A 20324-nucleotide genomic window follows, 5' to 3' on the forward strand; every position below is an offset into this window, starting at 1 on the left:
ATGAAACCCCCCACTATCAGTACAAACTGGGGATTGTAAGGATAGAGCACAGCCCTACTGAAAAGAAACCTGGTGGTGGTACTGGTGCACTGGAAGCTGAACACAAGCCACTAGTGTGCCCTCACAGCCCAGAGAGCCAAATGTACCCAGGCCTGCACCAAAAGAAGCATGGCCAGCAGGTCAAAGGAGGTGATCTTGCCCCTCTCCTCTGCACTGGTGAGACCTCACCTGGAGTGCTGTATCCAGATGTGGAGTCCTCAATACATGGACCTGTTGAAGCACTTCCAGAGGAGGACCACAAAAATGATCCAAGAGATGGAACACCTCTCCTACGAAGACAGGCTGAGAGAGCTGTGCCTGTTCAGCCTGGAGAAGGCTTTGAGGTGACCTGATAGCAGCCTTTCAATACCTAAAGTGGGGCTATAAAAAAAGAAGGGGACAGATTCTTTAGCAGGTTCTGCTGTGACAAGACAAGGGCAAATTGCTTCAAACTATAAGAGGGAATAGTTAGACTGGATTTAAGAATTTTTTCACAATAAGGGTAGTGAAACAGTGGGACAGGTTGCCCAGAGATGGCGGATGCCCCATCTCTGAAGACATTCAAGGTCAGGCTGGACAGGGCTCTAAGCACTGGGTGTAGCTGTAGGCACCCCTGTTCATTGCAGGGGAGTTGGACTAGATGACCTTTAAGGGTCCCTTCCAACTCAAACAATTCTATGATTCTATGATATTTGTGCACATGCAAATCTGCAGCAGTGGGCACATACTTTCATGCTAGACCTCTGTGCCAAAAGCATTCCCACAGGCAACAGGAATGAAGATGTAAGAGCAGGTGAATGCCTGGTCTAGGCTGCCAATATAAAAATCAGGACATGGTGTGGTGCCTAAGTGATGGCAGAGCCACAGAAAAATTGTGCCAAGGCAAAGGATATCACCAGCATGCTGAATTAGTGCTACAAGAGGTGCAGGAAGCACATGTTGATGCTCTGTGTTATGTTTGGCCAGGTGAAATGGCAATGAAAAAGATTCTTTTAGCAGTGCAGAGCCAGCCTCATGCTTGAGGGATGTGGCTCAAGGACAACCATGTGTGCCTGGAGAGGTGTCAGTTCTGCTTCTGCAGTCTGAAAAAAGGCAGATGACAATGATAAACACCTTTCCAGTGATGTCCTAAGCCAACCTTCTTGGGATTAAAACTATCAAGTCTTTAAGAGGACAGAGGCCAAAGGAAGCACTGCATCACTTCACTCAGCAGGAGAACTGGGAGTGTTGCCAGGCCTTGAACAAAACTTGAAGGAGAGGAGACAGAGGATCACCTCTGAATTAATTCAAATACCTGGAACTGAATTAGAAAAATAATAGTCACTGCAAACAGCACTAACAAAAAAAAAAGGCCTTTGAAGAGGGCACTGGAATACTCCCCCTCCCCCAAGTTACTTTAGGCTGCAAAACAAAAGATGCAAGAAGAGAATATTCTAACTTGATACAGGATGTGAGAGAATTGAAACGGTGGCAAATGAAAACCTCCTTACACAGCCACTACAAGGAGCAAAAGGAGACACAAAGACATACCTTGGACAGATAAGGCAAGGTAACAACTGCCAGCTTGCATAGCAGGATATTGCATAGCAGGATATAGCACATCACATGGCAGCATGTATGTATAGATTTCCACAAAGAAAAGGAAGTTGCGATCAACACTTTCATAATATACGTAATATTTTTTAATATTACAGTTTCAGGAATAATTTGAGTTCAAGAAAAGTCAAGAGAAAAATCTGGACACTTAAGCAAGTTCTTAGACCATGCATACATTCAATAAATTAAAAAATGTATTTGTACTTCGTCTGCACACATAGTTGTATGGAAATTGCCAAGGACAGGTGGAAGATTGGGCCCTCATTTGCAGCCCTTAGCTTCTTGCCAGAGAGTTGGGCTTTGCAGCAAAACAAATGCAAGCTTAAAAAACCCTTCAAAAGAATAGCTAAATTATTTTCAGTAAGAACAGTATTACTATAAGCAATAAGCCCCTCTTCCTTCTCTTTTTTTCCCCCCAGTGGGAAACACAAGTATGTCATGCAATGCGGCAGCGTGGGTGTTGGATGTAAGCAACAGAAGCCATTTCATGACAAGGTAATGACTTCTGTGAACTTAAGTGCTCTTAGCAACCAAACAAAATGAAGCTGTTCTAAATTCTGATGAGATAATCCACTCAAAGTAATTTGTTTGGAAAGGTTAAATAGGATGCTAAGATGGTACACTATTGAACAAAGAGGCAAAAAAAAAAAAAAAATCAAACGTTGAGTGCTGCTTTTTCTTCAAAACATACTGAGGCTTTTTTTGCCAGCTAGAATTCTGCTCAAGTCAGGCAGCTGTGTTTGAATTCCTGCACCAACTTCTGCATTTTAAGTTACCCTAAGAGTGCACAGTAAAGCTGAGTTGCTTAAGAGGCTAACGTGTGCTTCTAATATGAAGAAAATCAGACATAATAAAATCAGAGAGCATTTGCTGGATGCAGAAAGGCCTCTGCAATTATCACTTAATTGTCCTTCATGGGCCAATACTGGGAGTCTCATACTTTCCCCTTAAGGTTGATCCCTCCTTCAGCACTTCTTCTTAACCGGCTACTTAATTAGTCTTCCTTCCTGGACTTAATTGTAAATTTGTTTTGATTAATTAGCCTCAGAGCTGACTTGGCGCTTACTGAAATACAAGAGAAGTGCTTAGTTTCTTCAGCTTATAGCCTGCTGTACCCTATGGGAGCCCCTGCTTTGTCAGCATTAAAATTTCAAGTTCAGATTGTGGAAAAACTTTTTCATAATTAGCTTTCCTTCCTTGTAATTACCCCTGCTGTAATACAACACAAAAGTGGTGATAAAGAAAGGCTAACATTTAATACGTCTCTTGTCCAGAGGATTCTATTTCACGTTCACTAGTTGAATCTTCCAATTCTAGTCAGGTGATCACAGCACTGACTGAATCCCAAGCCAAGAGTGTAAGCTGCCAGCACAGACAACTGCATTCTGATGGCACAAACACCAGAAAGGTTTCCCTCCCCTTCAGAAAAGTCATGTTCTGCTACTGAACTTCATGGAAAACCCTTAGTGCAACCCTAGGCAAGCCAGTCTGCAACAACTTCGGACACTAGAACACTTACTTGAGAAGCAGTGTAGCTCTTCATTATGTTCACATCTCTCATACCACTCCTCTCCCTCTTTACACCATGTTGATTCCAAAAAAACACCCACATTGTTATACCTTATCTCTGATATCTCGATCCATTCTTACTTCAGCTAGTGATGCAGGAAAAGGCAATGTGCATCAGCTATCCTACTGTAATGAGTTTATTATTTATTTGAAGTTTTGGCAATTGAAAGTGTTTGGGGGGAACAAAAGAAAGCGTGCTACAGGAGCAGCCTCTGAGAAAGGAATGAGAAAGCTGTGAGACAAACAGATCTGCAATCAGTGCAGCAGCAGCAGGCAAATCCTGGAAGAGGCCACAGCCCATGGAGAGTTCCTGCAGGTGCAGGCCTTGAAGAGGAGCCCAAGATGGAGCAGGTGATCCATCAGGAACTTGGTCTTTGGGGACCTCTGCTGGAGCAGTCCATTCCTGAAGGACTGCACCCTGTGGTACTGCTCCCCACTGGAGCAAGGGGGGGGGGGGGTGCAAAGAGGATGGAACAGGAGAGACTAAGCATTATGGACCCTACTGTTCTACTCAAGTAAGAGTGAAGAAGGAATTGTGAGCAAAGTTCACCTTTCTGGGGAGAAGGGAAAAGGTGTTTTTAGTTTTAATTTTCAGTGTCCTACTCTTATTTTTGACTTGCAGTAAATTAACCTTCCCAAGTTAAGTATGTCTGGGCTATGATGGTAATTGGTGAGTAATCCCCCTGTCCTTATGTCAAGTCAGGAGCTTTTTCATCTTTCTTTCTCCTCCTGCCCTGCTGAGAGAGAGTGAGAGAGCATGGCTGGCTGCTGGCCAAGGTCAACCCACTGCACCTACTCATTTTATAAACTTCCCACACAGCTATCAAGAGCACTGCAATTCTTCAGTTTCCAAATTTAGAAGTCCTTACCTATCAAGCTGCAAAGAGAAGCGTAAAATCTTACTTATCTTTTTCTGTGAACACTTAGATTTACATCTCAATTCAACAGGCTGAGAAAATATACACTTGGCTTCCTTCAGCTCATTTCATTTATTGCTTGTCTTGTGCCCTAAACAAGAAGAGACTACAGAAATGCAAAGCAAATGGAGTTTTACAGTCTTTTGTGTGTCTTTGCTTAGGTACAGCAGCTTAAATGAAGGAAAAAAGAAAGAACATAGGCTTTGTCGGCAGGCTCAAGAACACTGAGCAACTTCTATAACATATTCATTCCGCAATGCTCAGCAGCCAATTGTTTTGACTGGTGCCAACTATTTGTTTTGATCTTCAAACTGGACCATAGAAATCGGTTTGGTTGTGAATTCTAAAGGAATGTTTTCCTCTATGGCTGGAGAAATGCAACACTGAGAGCTCTTCTGGCTCAGCCTGTGAGCACCCACATAAAGCAATAGGATATTAAGGTGTTCGTTTGCAGCCATCAACGCCCTGAGAGAGCCATGTTCCACACACTGCAGATGGATGTATTCTCTGGAGTCAACCACTGCTTAAATGCTGTATTACAATATACATCATGTATTATGAGAAATGCATTCATGATGAAATGTATTTTTAGCTATTACAAAAATGAGGAAATTGCTCTTTAGGTTGTATTCCTCAGACGTTAATTTAATTACAGAGAACTAATTCAGGTGCGTACTTGAAAAAATAGAAGGAATTGTATATGCAGTGCTGTTTATTTTTCTGTAATTACTCAGCTCAGATTCTCCTATTTTGTGTTTACCAAGTAATATAATATGGATGCACACACATCTGATGGTTTTGCAACTGTTCTCCTGCATCCTCTTTTAAATTACAAAGTAAAGCTTTGTTCTTTAAGACAAACAGTTTTATAACAGAATGAAACCCTGAAAACATTAGATTGTTCAAAAGAACCTAATAACTACCAAGTCCTTTTTTCTCAAAGGAAGCCAAAGCCTTGAAAAATCTAACTTTTCCATTGTGGAGAGTCATTGCCAGTTAAGCTCCCTTAACATGTGTTTCTAGTTGCTATCAAAACACTCACCACAGGATACATTTACCATCTAACACTAAGTTTCAGCTCTCTCAACTACTGCTGACAGAAAGTAATGAGTTAACATTTTAAACCAGATTTCCTCAAAAAACAGTCTATGTACCCAAGTAGCAGCAGAGCATCCCAACTTGAGTTCACAGCACATAATGTCAGCTAACAATTTGAGCATAACAAAGCAATTACAAACCTGACTCAGATCCCTACTACTGTTAGAGATATTTTCTGTATTCTACTATAAATAAAAAGTTGTGCTATCTGAGCTGAATATATAAACCAGCAAAGCCTAGGAAATAATTTAAGCACTGTTTTAAAAGCTGCAACATGGAAAAAAAGCATTAGAGAGACCTTAAAAATATATATTTAAGCTACAGCCCACAACATGCTCTGCATGGGCTATTTCCTTAGCATTTTACCCAGACCAGACTTCGCCACGTATCTGTTTGAAACCATCACAGTAGTCTGTGGAAACTGGATTACTAAACAAAGTAGAAAATACACCAATTAAAAGAATCACTTATTGGCAGAAAGAAAAATGCTACGTTCTCAGATTTCAGAGGGTTTTTTCATGCTAATTTCTTTGCAATATCTCTTTCAATAAAGGAAAAACATGAACTGCCAAAGGTTACCGGTAGTCTGACATACACAGCAATGTAGGAAGCAGGAGCCACAGCAAGAACAAGCAGAGGTGAAACATCAAGTTTTTCCTTCCAATGACCAGTTCTCATTTGCCACACTGCACAACTCAGCACCCACAGGAGCCCTGGAATGCAAACAGAACTTGCAACTCAAGCTGTAGATTCTCCTGCATTTCCAGGCTCTACAAGACAGCAAGTGTCAAGTTAAAACAAAAAAAATGCAGTCCAGACAATGGGGAAACAATCTAGCACAACTCAGCTCCTGCTGTGTGCTACTGTTTTTAAAAACAATGGTGTGTCTGCAACTAGTTCAACTTGCATGCTAACAGAATGAACTTTGCAAGGTTCAGTGCCAAATTCTATTGTTAATGGAAACTGACAACAGAATTCAACTGACTTTACCTATATCTGTAACACACTCTTCTTCCTCCCCTATTCACAAAAGCCAAACCCTACCGAGTATGGACACCAGTTAAGGACAAACAGCTGTGCTTGAAGCACCATCTAATGGCAAATAGTGGAATTGTTTCTATAGATAAAAAAGGCAAGATTAAGAACTTTGTAAACTTGTTGTACTTTGTAAAAAAGAGAATTTCCATTTTCTCTTCCCTTTCCAAAATAAGATATTTTTTTTCTATAATGATAGAACATTGAAGCCACTTAAACTACTTTACGAAATCATGCTCTATTTTCACTGCAGACCTAGAGGTACTTCTTAGTCAACAGTTGCAGCAAAATACATGTCACTATTTCTTCAGATGGGATTTAAACTAACACTGTGAAGAAAAAGGACCGATGAAACAAATAACTGATTTGAGCAAGTACTTTTTCAAAACTGTGCAAACTGCAAGCAACATCCTTGACATAACTGATTTTACTACTCAAACAAAAAACATTTTGCAATGCTGCTCAACAGCGGAAATGTTTTCTAAATACCATGTTGAACATTTCACACAAGAAATCAACTAGCTAGGAAGCAATCAAACCACCTAGTCTAAAAAGTTACTTACTTTTCCAAATCTGCAGTACTCCATTGACACTCTCAGTCACAGTTAAGAACAAACAGGCACTTGTGGCATTCTGATGCTGAACTTGCACTTGAACATCTGCCACTTTCCAGTCTGTAGCAAGAACCCATCTGCACCCACTTCTGCTTAAAATATTCAGGATGGATTTCTCATCACGTACTCAAGAACCAAAGAAAATCCACTCAAAACCTTGCTGCCAAGTTGAGAAAAGACAACAGCAAGGCAATGCTTCACCTCCATCAGAACCTACAAAACTAAAGCACACTCCTGCAAAGTGGCAAGCTACATTGAGTTCTGTGACAATACACACCCACATTTTCCTTTAAGGCCACCACCTCCACAATCCATACACATTCACCAACACCTTCACAAGACATCCTTCTGCTATCCAACCTTAGCAGGCAGATGCTCTGGAAATTTTGTTCTGCATTCTCTTCTTTCTGAACTCCCTGGTGGCCTTCAACACAAAGTTTCTGCTTTCCATTTTTCTACTTACACCCTGACTGCTGGGAGACACGCTTCGGATAGGAGCAGAGGTTCTTTAGGTCTAGTGCTAGCCTCTACTGTTTTCCAAGTGGAAAACTTCCAGATCTCCGTGGGCCCACCTAAAGAGTTTAAGGCCATAAAGACAGAGAGCTTTACGGATAGGATTCCCTCAAGCAGTGGAGACAGCGTGTGACCATTTGGTAGTTGGCATGGCTCCAAAGCAGAAGAGACATTTTAATCTCACTAACCATGAGGAGGCCAGCCAAGTCCATAAGTTAGAAGAGCTGCCAAAATCAAGTTATCATCAGCTACAACTGACTTTAAAAGGAAAAAAAAACACCTTATTGTAAATCACTTATAAAATTTGAGGCTGAGCAAAAAATAAGTTGCTTCCCTGCAAACTTAACCTTGACTGCAAATAGTTTTTAGTAAGAAGATGAACTAAATGGTAATCACCATACTCCTGTTTCATTTACTCAGGAATTCAGCGAGACCTACAAAGATGCTATCAAACTTCTAAGTATGTACAAAGTCAGCCCTTCTATACAGTATTGGAAAGAATGCTTGAAAGAGAATGAAAAAAGCGTATGCAGAAAATTCACCCATCTAAAACATCTCTCACACAGAAATTGTAGCCTCAGTGTCTTAGCCTTTTTAGACACACAGTTTACTTCTCACCTGTAAGGTTTTTGTTTGTTTTTTCATGGTAAGCACTAAAGCCAGTTCATCTTTCCTGCTTTAATTGGTACTCTAGATTTAATATCAAGATCATGGTCACGGCCGCTTACTAGGTCAGTCCTCAATCCTCAAGTATTCAGCCCCTGAACAGTTTCCAATTCAATTTTCTCTCTTCCTCTTCTAGAATTGCACTGACCACACTTAGAAAACACTTCACCAGAGTAGCTGCAGCTTATTCTTATGCTCAGCCAGAAGGAACCTTGAAGAACTTCAGAGACAAATGTTATGTATACCATCTGCTGTCTAGACCTGACTTCTGGAGTATGCAGTATAATTACAGTTTTCCCAAAGGTCATCATTATTATTTGTTAATCAAAACAAAAGAAGATATTAAAATAACATTTGGCAATGACCTATCAAAGTTACACAAATAAAGCTATCCACAACATCCAGGGCTTTAATATAAAAAATAGAACTAATACAAATTTTAGGTACTAAACATAACCCTGCTAGACAAGGAAGAAACTGCTGCCATGAACATATTAGAAGAATGCTGGACCCTAGCATGCAAGCATTCCATCAGTCCATCTCCTAGACAACAATTACTGAAGTACAAACAGTATGGCTCTACGTGCAAAGAGGGATTATTCTGAGATTTATATCAGGCAGACAATAAATCTAACAGATGTTAGCTGAGTTATCTGACAATGTCAAAATTAAGTGCTAAGCATTTTTGAGAGATTAGGTATAAAAGTATACTTTGGAAAAATATGTTTTTCCCACCAGTTTTCAAGTATATCTTACTGTCTTTGGATGAGAAAAGTGACTGCCTGTCACAAAGCGAGGCCCTTCGCTGCATCACTGAAGTTTGAGAGTAAATGTCTGAGTTGGTTTTGTAGCTCTACGTTGATTTCATCAGCTCTCCCTTAGTTTGTAAAGTTAAGCTGGGTGCACTTAAACACACTTTGTATGCCAAGAAAAAAATTTCAAAAAATACAAGAGCTTAAAAATATTTCAAGCAACTTCTTGGAAGAAAGTTCTTCACCTGTCATTTTTGAGTTGTGTGAAATGAAGAACACTTTCCTCATTCAGAAGATTACGTACGTTATATCCATTTCCTATAAATAAAAACAGAAAAGGTTTTCTTTAGAAGCCAACAGTAATTTTTGAAATCCTGTCCTGACTTCAACAATTATATTTTTATTTTGTATATTTTACCAGTTTTAAAGCTGTCTGTTGCCCTGAAGCCAACTTAGGTAAACAAGCAGTGTTTGTATCACAACACCTAAATTAGTTCATCAACCGTGCCCATTGTAGGGTCACATTCCCTTCTTCCCAATAGGTACTTCCCCATTCTCTACTCAAACTTAACTCTCCCAACCATTCTCCTCAGTATTCCTTCCTAACATGGTAATTTAGTCTAATCCGTTCCCAACAAATTGATTTTTAAAGACATGCACTTACCTGCTGGAACATAGAAATAATCCCCTGAAGTCAGGTAATATGATGTCTTATGCAAGGTGATAATAATCTGGCCACGGATAACATAGAAAGCCTTAATAGAAAGCCAAAAGATTCTAAGATCAGCAACATTTCCTTTGCAAAAATTTAAGAAAGTTATCCAAGAAAAAATAATGTTTTGTTCATAATTTCTAATGAAGTAGAACAATACGCTAAGGTGCAACTCCTTTCCTCCTCCCCAGTGAAAATTAAGATGCACAACTTGAAAGATGGCAGGGGGACAACTTTTATTTAATACTTCTATCTTGCTTGCAATCCATTCAGTAAGCACACATGGACATGCATGATAAATGTGAAAGAAAGAAGAGTAATGTGCATGTAAAATTACCTCTAGTAATTTCCTTTAGTTGTAACTGTTTAATTTCACAACTATTACAATTTGTTTATATTTCCTATATATATAGGAATATATATATATATATATAGTTCTAACTATTCTAATATTTTGGTCACAAAGATAATCAGAGGGCTGGAGCACATCTCTTACAAAGACAGGCTGATGGGACTAGGCTTGTTCAGCCCAGAGAAGAGAAGGCTTCATGGAGACTTGATAGTGGCCATCCAATATTTAAAAGGGAGCTTATAAGCAAGATGGAAATCAACTTTTTGCAGAGGTAGATAGCGATAGGACAAGGGGAAATGGTTTTTAACTAAAAAGGGGGAGGATTTAGAATAAATGTCAGAATGGTGAAGCCCTAGCACAGGATGCCCAGAGAGGCTGTGAACACTCCTCCCCTGTACATGCTCAAGGTCAGGTTTGGATGGGATCCTGGGCACCCCACAATCTAGTGCCTGATTTAGTGGTTGACAATCCTGCCCACAGTAGGAGGAGGTTGGAACAAGGTGATCTTTGAGGTCCCTTCCAAGTCATTCAATGATCCTGTGATTTTCTGTTTACATATAAACCACTAAAGTACGGAAAAAGTGTACTTACTATTGTATCCATGTGGACAAACTGGTGTCCCTTTTCTTTAAGGGGTTTCAAGATCAATTTACCAGCAGCAAAATCAGATGTATTCAAACTTTTATATACTTTTATCGATTCATCTTCGAAGAAACATGAATGACTGCTTCCAGAGTTAACACACTCTGCAAGGAAAGTCGTAAGATTAAATGTTAATATTAACACAGACATCATCTTAGTTCTGCCCCTTTTTAAACTTCATATCCTATGTATTGTTTCAGTGCAACAACCCCACCAGTTACACTTAATCATCAGCTGGAAAAAAAAAATCAGAACATTTGATTTCCTCTTTTTCTGTCTCTCAAAATGTTATCTGGAAAAGCAATGACTATTTCAACAGCTCACCTTTTTATGCCCCAAAATGAATGAGCAGTCTTCTTCCTACTGCAGTCCATACTTAAGAACTTACTACATAATATAGAAAGGTCCTTGGTTATATCCCTTTATCTTACCTAGAAGAACTTCACGATTTGTTACTGGGTCCACTATGCTGGTTGGCTTAGAGGCATCAGCCAGGGGGATATCCAAACATTTTGCTACTTCACTTTCTAAGGAAACAAAATTAAAAAGTACAGGAGAATTATCACTCCACACCTGAAATACTAATTTAATCACAATTTTGGATTTCAGACAAGTTATTAAATTTGCTTTTGATTAAAGCCCACTTTCTCCAAATAAAAGGAAAAATACATAAAAGTTCTTTGAAGATACAATTTTCATCAGAATTATTTTAATTGGTAAAGGGAGTCTAAATCAGAAAGAAATTATCAGAGTAATGCCAATGATATTGCTTGTGCTATTAACGGTATTCAAAAGTAGCTGCATTTTAGGAGAAAAACTCTTCTGGAAACAGAGAATATTAAGAAAGGATATAAAATACATGCTAACTTAGAAAAGCAAGTCTTTTCCTTTTACAACTGCTGATGGGCATCAAGAGACTTAAAGAGAGAAAGTGCTCAAAAAGAACAAGTACATGTTCGCTTTTCCTTGTCTCGAGAGACACTATTTACAGGAATCTCATCTTAAGTTGTAAATCAGGGAATAATTTCTATCATATAATGCATTTTTCCAGAGAAGACAATAGCCTAAGAGTTTATGACAATCATATAGTTTTCAAAGGGAAAAGAGACTCCGGAGAATTTTTAAGATGAAACAAATATCCCAAAGGTCTCTTGGAGAACTCTTGTAAGTAGGCAAGTTTAATTCCATAGCGCACAGGAAATCCCTCTAAATGTAGTCAGAAAAAGGATGTCAAAGGCAAGCTGTAGCACTTCATAGGCACTTGTGGCTGCTCGAGCACTATGCAGAAACAATCAAGGCTAAGAGACTGAAAAAGTTTTGTTCAAAATAACATTTCTATAAAAAGAGACAGCGATAGCTGCAACTCCATAGCCCTAACCACAGCATTTTTATTGTATCATTAAAATTCAGGAATATATTCTAGAAATTCAATTCAGCTAATGGGTCTTGTACACATTACTCTTTTGTTAACACCCTCGAATTTTAAGTAACTCAGGAATAACATCTGGTAAACAGATAATGCATCACTTCTAGAGGCAGTTCAAAGGAACATAAAGCAGCCAATATTTTTTGTAACATACAGTATGAATAGTCACTACCAGCTCAAGCTTCCATGAACTTGCAAATAAACTTAAAAGCTGTACTCAGATCAAAGGTGGCCAAAAGCAGGCACACCTTCTACCTCCCAGAATAGTGTAATGGAGCAATAGCTTCCACAGAATATCCTCCACCTCTAGCGTGTAGTTGGTTTTATTGAAGAGCTATTAACAGTTAAGTCTTTTGTGAATTTATCCTGTTCTTGCATTGAATGTACAAAAATATTTCTCTCCACAGTGTTCTGTGTTAAGGAGTACAAAGGATGCAGCAAAAAGAACTTATTTTCTGTGAAAAACTCAGCTCGCACCATCTTCTTTTTACACTTTCTAGCTCTTGTGATAAAAGAAAAAATGTTTATTTCCCTTCTCCATGCCACTTGTGATTTTATAGGTTTATCTCACACCTCTGCAGGCTTTCCAAGGCCAAGGAGCCTTCACTTATGTAGCTGCTTCTGGTACATAAATTCTTCCATGCCTTCAGAAAGCTTTTTCTGAACCTCCTCTATTCCTACAACTTTCTTTATGTGGTAAAGAAACAAGTGCAGCAAAAAAACGCAGCAGAAATTCACATCAATATTCTCTGTTATTTCCCTTATTCTTTCTCCAGTGATCTGTTCATCCATGTTTTGTTTTGGAACTGTGTCAGGATGACCACAGTGTTCTCCCTCCCCATTCTTGTTAGCATTTATTTCCTCTATAACTTCACATGGAAATGCAGCAGTAACAAACAAGCTCCAGTGAGTCCCCATACAGAAAGGCTCTTTTGCATCAAAATCTCTACCAGAGAGAGAGAGCGTGCACAGAAAAAATTAATTAGGTTTCTGGTCTCTGATCCTGCCTCCCTTCTGAGCACTACCTGTGCACTGATCATCTATTACTGCAAATGGTCTAGCAAAGCTTCCCACTCCTGCATGTTTAAGCATCGATTTATTGCCTTTTATCTATTTCACGGATTGTTTGTAAATCTCTATTCACCTAGATCACAATGTGTTTGAATTTAACTCACATTCAAATGTGATATTACAGTTGGTAGCAGCAAAACAACCAGAAGTTTTTATACCTTATTTATGCATTATAAAATGGAACACATGAGCATCATAAACCAGTAAGCTGATTAAGGGCAGAAGTACAGCTTATTTTCTTTCATCTCAGCTTTAAGGGCACCACAACACCTCAGGATCAGTCATTTCTCTCTTCCTTCCCAACCCAGTGAAGTTTCAGACAGGTTGATATAACATTGGTGCACTACAGTAACAGGAATGCATTTTTTTTTTTGCATCACATCACTAACACATTCCATTACAAAAGGATTTTCAGTTAGAGAATCTGGAGCTGTTACAGGAGAAAAAACTTGGAGCAAAAGAAAATTCATTACAGAAAGGTTTCTGAAGTGTCAAAAGAAGAGGAATAAAGTCTGCATTTATACTTGTTCTAGTTCTTTTCTGCTTATGATGACTCTTCAGCTTATTCTTCGTGTGAGGTTCTGTTTCTGCACCTGCTATTCCACTAATTAAAAGCCTTCCTGAAAGAAAAGAAAGTTGAGTGAAACTCTCTAACACGTACTAATTATTTTAATTATTTTACAAAAACGAAGATTTGCACAATCTACAATCATTTCAGTTTGGTATATATTTTCTTGATGCTCAACTTTTTACATAGCTTTAGAAAGCCAGAATGAAATCAAAAAGCTGCAGAACATCAAGTACCTGAGAGTGCAACATGCTTTTGAGATTTTAAATAAAAGGGTATGATCATAATACGTTCAAGGAACATTTCAGAAAGCCAAAACATGAGAGTTAAGTTTTAAGACAAAGTGTTGACTTCAGGCACAAAAGGAAATACTATTTCCAAGCAGACTGATTAACCAGGAAAAGACCAAATTAGTCTGAGTACAAGATGTATTCCATCATCAAGGTATTTAACACTGAGATTAGATAAAATGTTATAGTATCTGCTCTAGAAAGCAGTGCCCACATGCCCACACAATGAAAATTGCTCCCAAAAATGTTCCAATAAGCAGCTCCTGCTATCACAAAATGTCTGACATAACAAACACACTAGTGCAAATAAATCATTTTTTAAAATTCTCTAAATTGTTAATGCAAATTTATTTAACATGTTCTGCTTAAATTACTTCCAGCTTAAAAAGGAGTGCTGGGAGAAAGACTAATCAGCTGAAGACCATAAGTAAGTGACTTCTTTAAAGTTCACAAATAGTAGCATCACAGGGCTTTGATAGCACAGGATCAAACCATAGATTTCCGTTTACAGCTCTGTCAGAGACAAGGAGATGGGTATTTTGGAAACTTGTACCTGAAGGCTTCAATGTATAGGTTACTCGCTCTCCTCGCCAATATTCCAGAGGTTTAAGTCGTATCCTTTTTGTCCGACGAACATTAGGCGTGTTGGAAGGCAGCACTAATTTAAAGGATGAAATAGTTCACAGTAAGTATGAAAATTACTTAGAAATTTATTAGAAATAATATTTAGGAAGCATTAAGCAATCTGCTGTTATTCCATCTCAAGGGGTCAGCACTTCCCAGCTGATAATTATACCACTTTGCTTTCATGACAAAAAAAAAAAGGGAACGAGGTATTGCCAGTAGCCTCCTTTCGCATACATTATTACTTCACTCTGTTTTTTGTTAAGCAGTCACCATGCTAGCTTACATTGGATTTCTTTCTATTATACCTTAGTCAATCACTGATATACAGACATTAGGAGCTCAGGAATACAGAGAAGCAAACATACTTTAATTATGAAGACAAACCCCTCAACAATGACTAAGAATCTTCCTCAAATTCAAAGGATTTTATCAGCAAAACTGAAAAGGTTTCACCTTGCTTATGGCAAGAGAAAAGTAACAGAGGCTGCCTGAGCTACCTCTCTTCTCCCAAATTGTTAAGTTCCATCTCCAAGGTCTGGAAAAAGAACAGTACTCTTGCCAACAGAAAATCCCATGCATTTCCAAGACCCCTCGGACGTTTATCTTCTGACTTAACAGAATCTCAACTTCAATTTTTCTAAGCTGCAATGTATGAATACAGTAAGAACTTTATACTTTGTAAGAAAAAAAATAAAAGCTCTCTTAAGAGTTGAGAACAAATTAGTCAAGAATATTTAAATACTAAAAATAAAAATGGTAAATTAAAAACAAGCTTTGCCTGTATTATTTTGTGTACAACAATATAGTTGTGTACCTACAAAAACTACAATGGAGGAAATAATAAAAACAGATTAGTGTGAGATTACAACCCACCACATGCCCACTGTGCCATCCTCTCCTGCAGGACCAACTCATACCACAGAAGGCAGCTTATCTGCACTCTCAGTTACACTGTGCAAGATTAATTCAAACCCTCTCACTGAACTGTAAGCAATGTGCTAACTCAAAAAGTTGAAAATGGGACAATTAAAATGGTGACTGTTGAACATACAAAAAAAAGTTTTCAGAAGTTAAAAAAAAATAGAGTAGGGCTACATAGTACTCTAAAGAGGAATTAACAAGTCCTGTCTATAAACATGTCCCATGCATTTTCCAGATTGCTTTCCAAATTTCATTCAACTTAAAATTATGGTTTTGAGTACTCTACATTGCATGAAGTATTAAAGATGCTTAGTGAATTAACAAATTCACTCATTTGTGATTAGCAAATCATAGATTTCTAGGTGTTTCCCTGTGTTTCCTTCAGCAAAAATTTACGTCAAGTTGGAAATGTCTTTGTATTTATGCATTTACATTAAGATATTTTAAAATAATCTTACCTATTTTTTGCCTGCCTATCTCGTCTGACAGTAGATTTTTTATTTGACAATGCAGGTCTTCAGAATTATCTGAAAATACATTTAAAAAGCCATCACAATAGGCATTTATTTACTACTCATGACTTTTATTCAATCCATCTCCAAGATCCACAACTCCCAACGTTAATGTTCCCTCTAACATTTTTTCTTTAAAGATTCATGAAACCCAATGTAAGTAAAATCGATATGTAATTTATGTATGCATTAAAAAGCATAAGCTTGAAAGGTACAGGAAAACTATGCATTCAAATAAATATTCTTCAGACATCTCTCTCTAAAAAAATCAAGTACTGTAACTACACGTACAATTTTACTGACTTAAGTGTGAGATCATTCAGCTTCACACCCCCAGTATAACTTCAAAACAAACTTATTACTAGAACAGCCACAAAACTAGGTCTGGAAAAAAAAAAAAAACATTACATGAACTAAACAACACTTGTAACTGGCTTTAAAAGGAAGGAAAGGACTTTCTACCTCTAGGGTTCACATGCATTACAGAAGTACATTTAACTTGCATAGAGCAACTTAATATAGAAAACATAGAAAAGATATTTTTAGGTCAACAGGCCACACAGTGGGAAACTTAGCTCCACAGTGGCCTGAAGTGATTAAATACAACATCTCTACATGACAATGCATCAAACTGGTACAGATTTGTTCTGCTCACAAAGAAGCAAAATTGCTTCTGAGAGGTTCTTGGCAATGCCAGGCAAAGCATTCACAGGTAGGCCAGCAGTCATACACAGAAAGAAGAGTTGAAGGGGCTCTCTGGCTATGCAGCACTCCTTCTGAGAAAGCAGCCTAGGTGCAAGAAATGCTCTCCCTTCAGCAGCTGGGCATGAGCCCAGTGTAGCTCCACCCTGGGTCCACCCCTTCTGGTCATCTGGGGAGCACAGGTGCAAACAATGTGCCTGTGCCCCCTAGGCCAGCCACACCCCTTCACCAGGTGCTCAATCACCAGTTCAAGCTGTGACCTAATAGTTCCCTTACAAACCTGAGCCTACAAAATTTGCTCTGAGTATTGTGCAAGGACAACTGTATTCTGAAAGGCTTGATGCCAGACCATGCAGTGCTTGTCCTTACACAGCTAACACAGCAAGAAGCTGGTGGGTATTGTACCACGTTCTTGGGCAGAACTGCAATTACAGCCAATTCAGCCTGCACTTCTTATTCTGAAGAACAAGAGCTGAGGATACAATAGAAATTACTGCGCAATCACAGCCTAAGTAGCTCGTACATACAATGCATGAAAATACCAACTTCAAATAGTACCTGAAGATTCATTATTCTCTTCACAATGCTTACTTGGCGAAGTATATTTCTCAGAATGTTCTAGAACAAGCCCGCTTCAAAAGAAAAGAATAAAAATACACCTGTTTCAATGTGTTGCATATCAAAGAAATGTTACAGCAATAGCAGAAACAGCAAAATCAAGTTTCTTTGAGAACGTGTAGGTTTTTTTCCTTCCAAACACCTATGTGCACTTGATTCAACACTGAAGCAAATGACCACTGTTAGAAATCACAGGTCTTTTCATCAGTTGCTCCTCTACTGAGTTATGAGGCAGACAAGTTGTGCTCACATCTCTCTAACCAGGCCTCGTAAAATTCTGGTGACACTTTCTCCTTTCTCCTGCTTTCCAGAAGAAACAGACATTCTCCTCTCCTCTGCAGCACTATAGAAGTAGTTTAAAGAAATGTTCTATATGCCATAAGCAAAAGAGTAATAACAAAGTTTAGAATTTCAGCTGCATGTATCCTGTCATAAAACGATCTGCCTGATAATAACAATAATCATCCATGTGCACCTCCACCAGAAAGATTCTCCAAGCATTACTCAGAACAAAACTGTTCTTTATAGACCTAGTATGTTCTTTACAGACCCAACCTTGCCTCCTTCTGTAATCATGACTGCATTCCACTACCACGCCAATAAAATTCAGCAGGGGAAGAATACAGCTGTGTCCCACCTAATCCCCAAAAGATGCATTTCAGTACTAGATCTTCATGTCTACATTTTGCTGTATCAGTTTGTCAAACTAAAGTCTGCTTAAGCTCACTTCAACTAAAGCGTTACAGTTTTCAGTAGAATTATAGTAAAAATTTGTTACATTCACAATTTACCTCTTCTATTTCATTAAAGAGCACATTGCATAAAGGAGAAGGTATCTGCATATCTACAAACACAAACAAGGGTTTGGAGTGCAGATAATGCTGGATACCTTACTCAGCAGGTGTGACATTACTGGTGGCTCCTTACTTATGACAGAAAGTACAATTTAGAATCATAGAATGGCTTAGGATGGAGAGGACATTAAAGACTGTCCAGTTCCAACCCCCACTGCCATGAACAGGGTTGCCAGCCACATCAGGCTGCCCACGATGATCCCATGCAACCTGGCTCTGAATGCTTCCAGAGATGGAACATCCACAACCTTTCTGCACAACCTGCTCCAGTGCCTCACCACCCTCTAAATAAAAAATTTCTTCCTAACATCTAACCAAGACTTCCACTCTTTCAGTTTAAAGCCATTCTCCCTTGTCCTGTCACCATCAGATCATGTAAAAAGTTGGTTCCCCTCCCACTTGTAAAGCTCTCTTCAGGTACTGGAAGGCAGCAGCGAGGTCTCCCTGTAGCCTTCTCTTCTCCAAGATAAACAAGCCCAGCTCTCTCAATCTTTCTTTGTAGGAGAGGTGCTGCAGCCCTCTGATCATCTCCATGCCCCTCCTTTTGACCCACTTCAACAGCTCTGCATCCCTCCTCTACTGATGGCCCCAGGCCTGGACAAAGTACTCCAAATAAGGCCTTATATGGCTAAAGTAGAAGGGGACAATCACCTCCCTTACCCTGCTGGCCTCCCCGCATTTGAGGCAGCCCAGGATACCTCCTGGGCTGCAAGAGCACACTTCTTGTCTGCTTTTCATTCCCCAAGACCCCCGGGTCCTCCTCAGTTTGTACACATATCTGGGATTGCCTCAACCCAAGTGCAACACCTTTTAGATTAGCTTACTATGTTAGCAGGATAGCTACATGCCTCAGGTGTGAGTTACTGTGAGATCCATTTCTACTGGCTGCTATACTAGAACACCACAGAGCACAGTAACTGCACCAAAGAGCTGTGCTGTCTCAGTACAGAAGGAGTAAGACTAAATGCAAGTTTTACAGACAACACAGGAAATTACCTTTCAGGACCCATAGCTTTCTCAGCTGCAGCAGAATGTCTAGAAGAGAAACAATTACTGTGCTTACTGTAAGTCAACAATTTTACTTACTGCAGGGAACCATTTAAGAGAGATTTAAAAAAAAGCAATGCAAAAACAAACATCCAAGCCACCAAACACTGGATCTGCTACTCAATCTCCAAATCACACTTCAAAAACCCCAAGTTTCCTTAGGTGTAAGACGTTAGCCTTGGCACCCATCATTGATAACAGAATGGTGATTACACCACTTGATTTCTCTATTAGCTATTTTAACCACCTGAAACAGTCACTTATTTCAACACTGTAATCAATGCTCAAAATTTAACTGAATATACCAAGTCACACTACATTTTCTAAGGAATTGAATGAATAGCTTACTGCAGTCTCTGGTGCCCGTTACTTTTTCTTTTTTTACTTGTTTTCATATCCGATTGCTTGCGTTTTTTTCTTGTCACCTCCTGTGCAGAAGAGCCGTCAGAATCTGTTGTATTTTGAGGCTCAGTGTCCCCCGTGATTGAGCAAGCTCTTTTATGGGCTCTGTGATGAATCTTCTTGAGCGTCTTCCCTGAAGACGTAGCTGATGATTTTTTCTTTTCAGAATTCTTCATACTGCCTATGAGATGCTGCAGTAACTCTGCAGCTTTTAAAGGAGTTTTGTTATTTACATCAGTAACTGTTTCCAAAGAGTGCAATACTTTCTCAGCTTTTTCAGACTTAGCCAACTTCTGAAGCACAGAAGTCTGTAATTCCTGATGCGGAGGTGAGGTAAACATTTCATTTGATTCTAAGGGTTCTCTTTCAAGTCCTTCTTCACCAGGTTCACTGTCAGAACTTTTCCATCTCTGTTGCTCAGGATTTTTGTTACCATTTCTCTTTCCAGATTTTTTCAACTTTTTCCTTTTGTTCTTCAACACCTTATCATTTGCGAGTTTCTGCTTAGTTTGTTTCTTGTGAACTGAACGCTGATAAGCTTTTGAAGCAGACTGCTGGTACTTGCAAGGAGTGAGATTCTTTTTTGGAGATAGCATCTGCTCTTGCTGATGCTCAGCTGAGGGCATTGGCAAATCCTCTCTTGCCATCACCCTTCTTATCTTTTGTTCTTCATCAGATGCTTCTGAGTCCAATCCAGACAGCATCAGCTGTTCAGCTTCTGATTCATAGGACATCTTTCTATGTTTGGAAGAGCCCTTAAGTTGATCTGTTTTAGATTTTC

At 39.0% G+C, this 20324-nt stretch overlaps 1 protein-coding gene across 4 annotated transcripts in view; it reads right to left on the reverse strand.

The window, feature by feature from the left end:
- Positions 1-20324, reverse strand: part of CENPC (centromere protein C) — a 31906-nt gene that overhangs the window by 4407 nt on the left and 7175 nt on the right. The window contains exons 8-18 of one of the 4 annotated variants that reach the window (XM_090139132.1): positions 19490-20324; positions 19091-19129; positions 17181-17254; positions 15867-15935; positions 14414-14518; positions 13527-13622; positions 10937-11032; positions 10455-10609; positions 9464-9554; positions 9045-9117; positions 5815-5932 (exon numbers count right to left, since the gene is read on the reverse strand). In XM_090139132.1, the coding sequence (XP_089995258.1) occupies positions 5866-5932; positions 9045-9117; positions 9464-9554; positions 10455-10609; positions 10937-11032; positions 13527-13622; positions 14414-14518; positions 15867-15935; positions 17181-17254; positions 19091-19129; positions 19490-20324 (1700 nt within the window). In that variant the 3' untranslated portion in view covers positions 5815-5865. Of the gene's footprint in view, positions 1-5814; positions 5933-9044; positions 9118-9463; positions 9555-10454; positions 10610-10936; positions 11033-13475; positions 13623-14413; positions 14519-15866; positions 15936-17180; positions 17255-19090; positions 19130-19489 lie in introns of those variants that run through there. The other 3 variants (XM_090139133.1, XM_031596823.2, XM_031596824.2) reach the window with 3 other exon arrangements.

The sequence above is a fragment of the Phasianus colchicus genome, chromosome 4, assembly GCF_987193195.1.
Source record: "Phasianus colchicus chromosome 4, bPhaCol1.hap1.1, whole genome shotgun sequence".
Classification (NCBI taxonomy): domain Eukaryota; kingdom Metazoa; phylum Chordata; class Aves; order Galliformes; family Phasianidae; genus Phasianus; species Phasianus colchicus.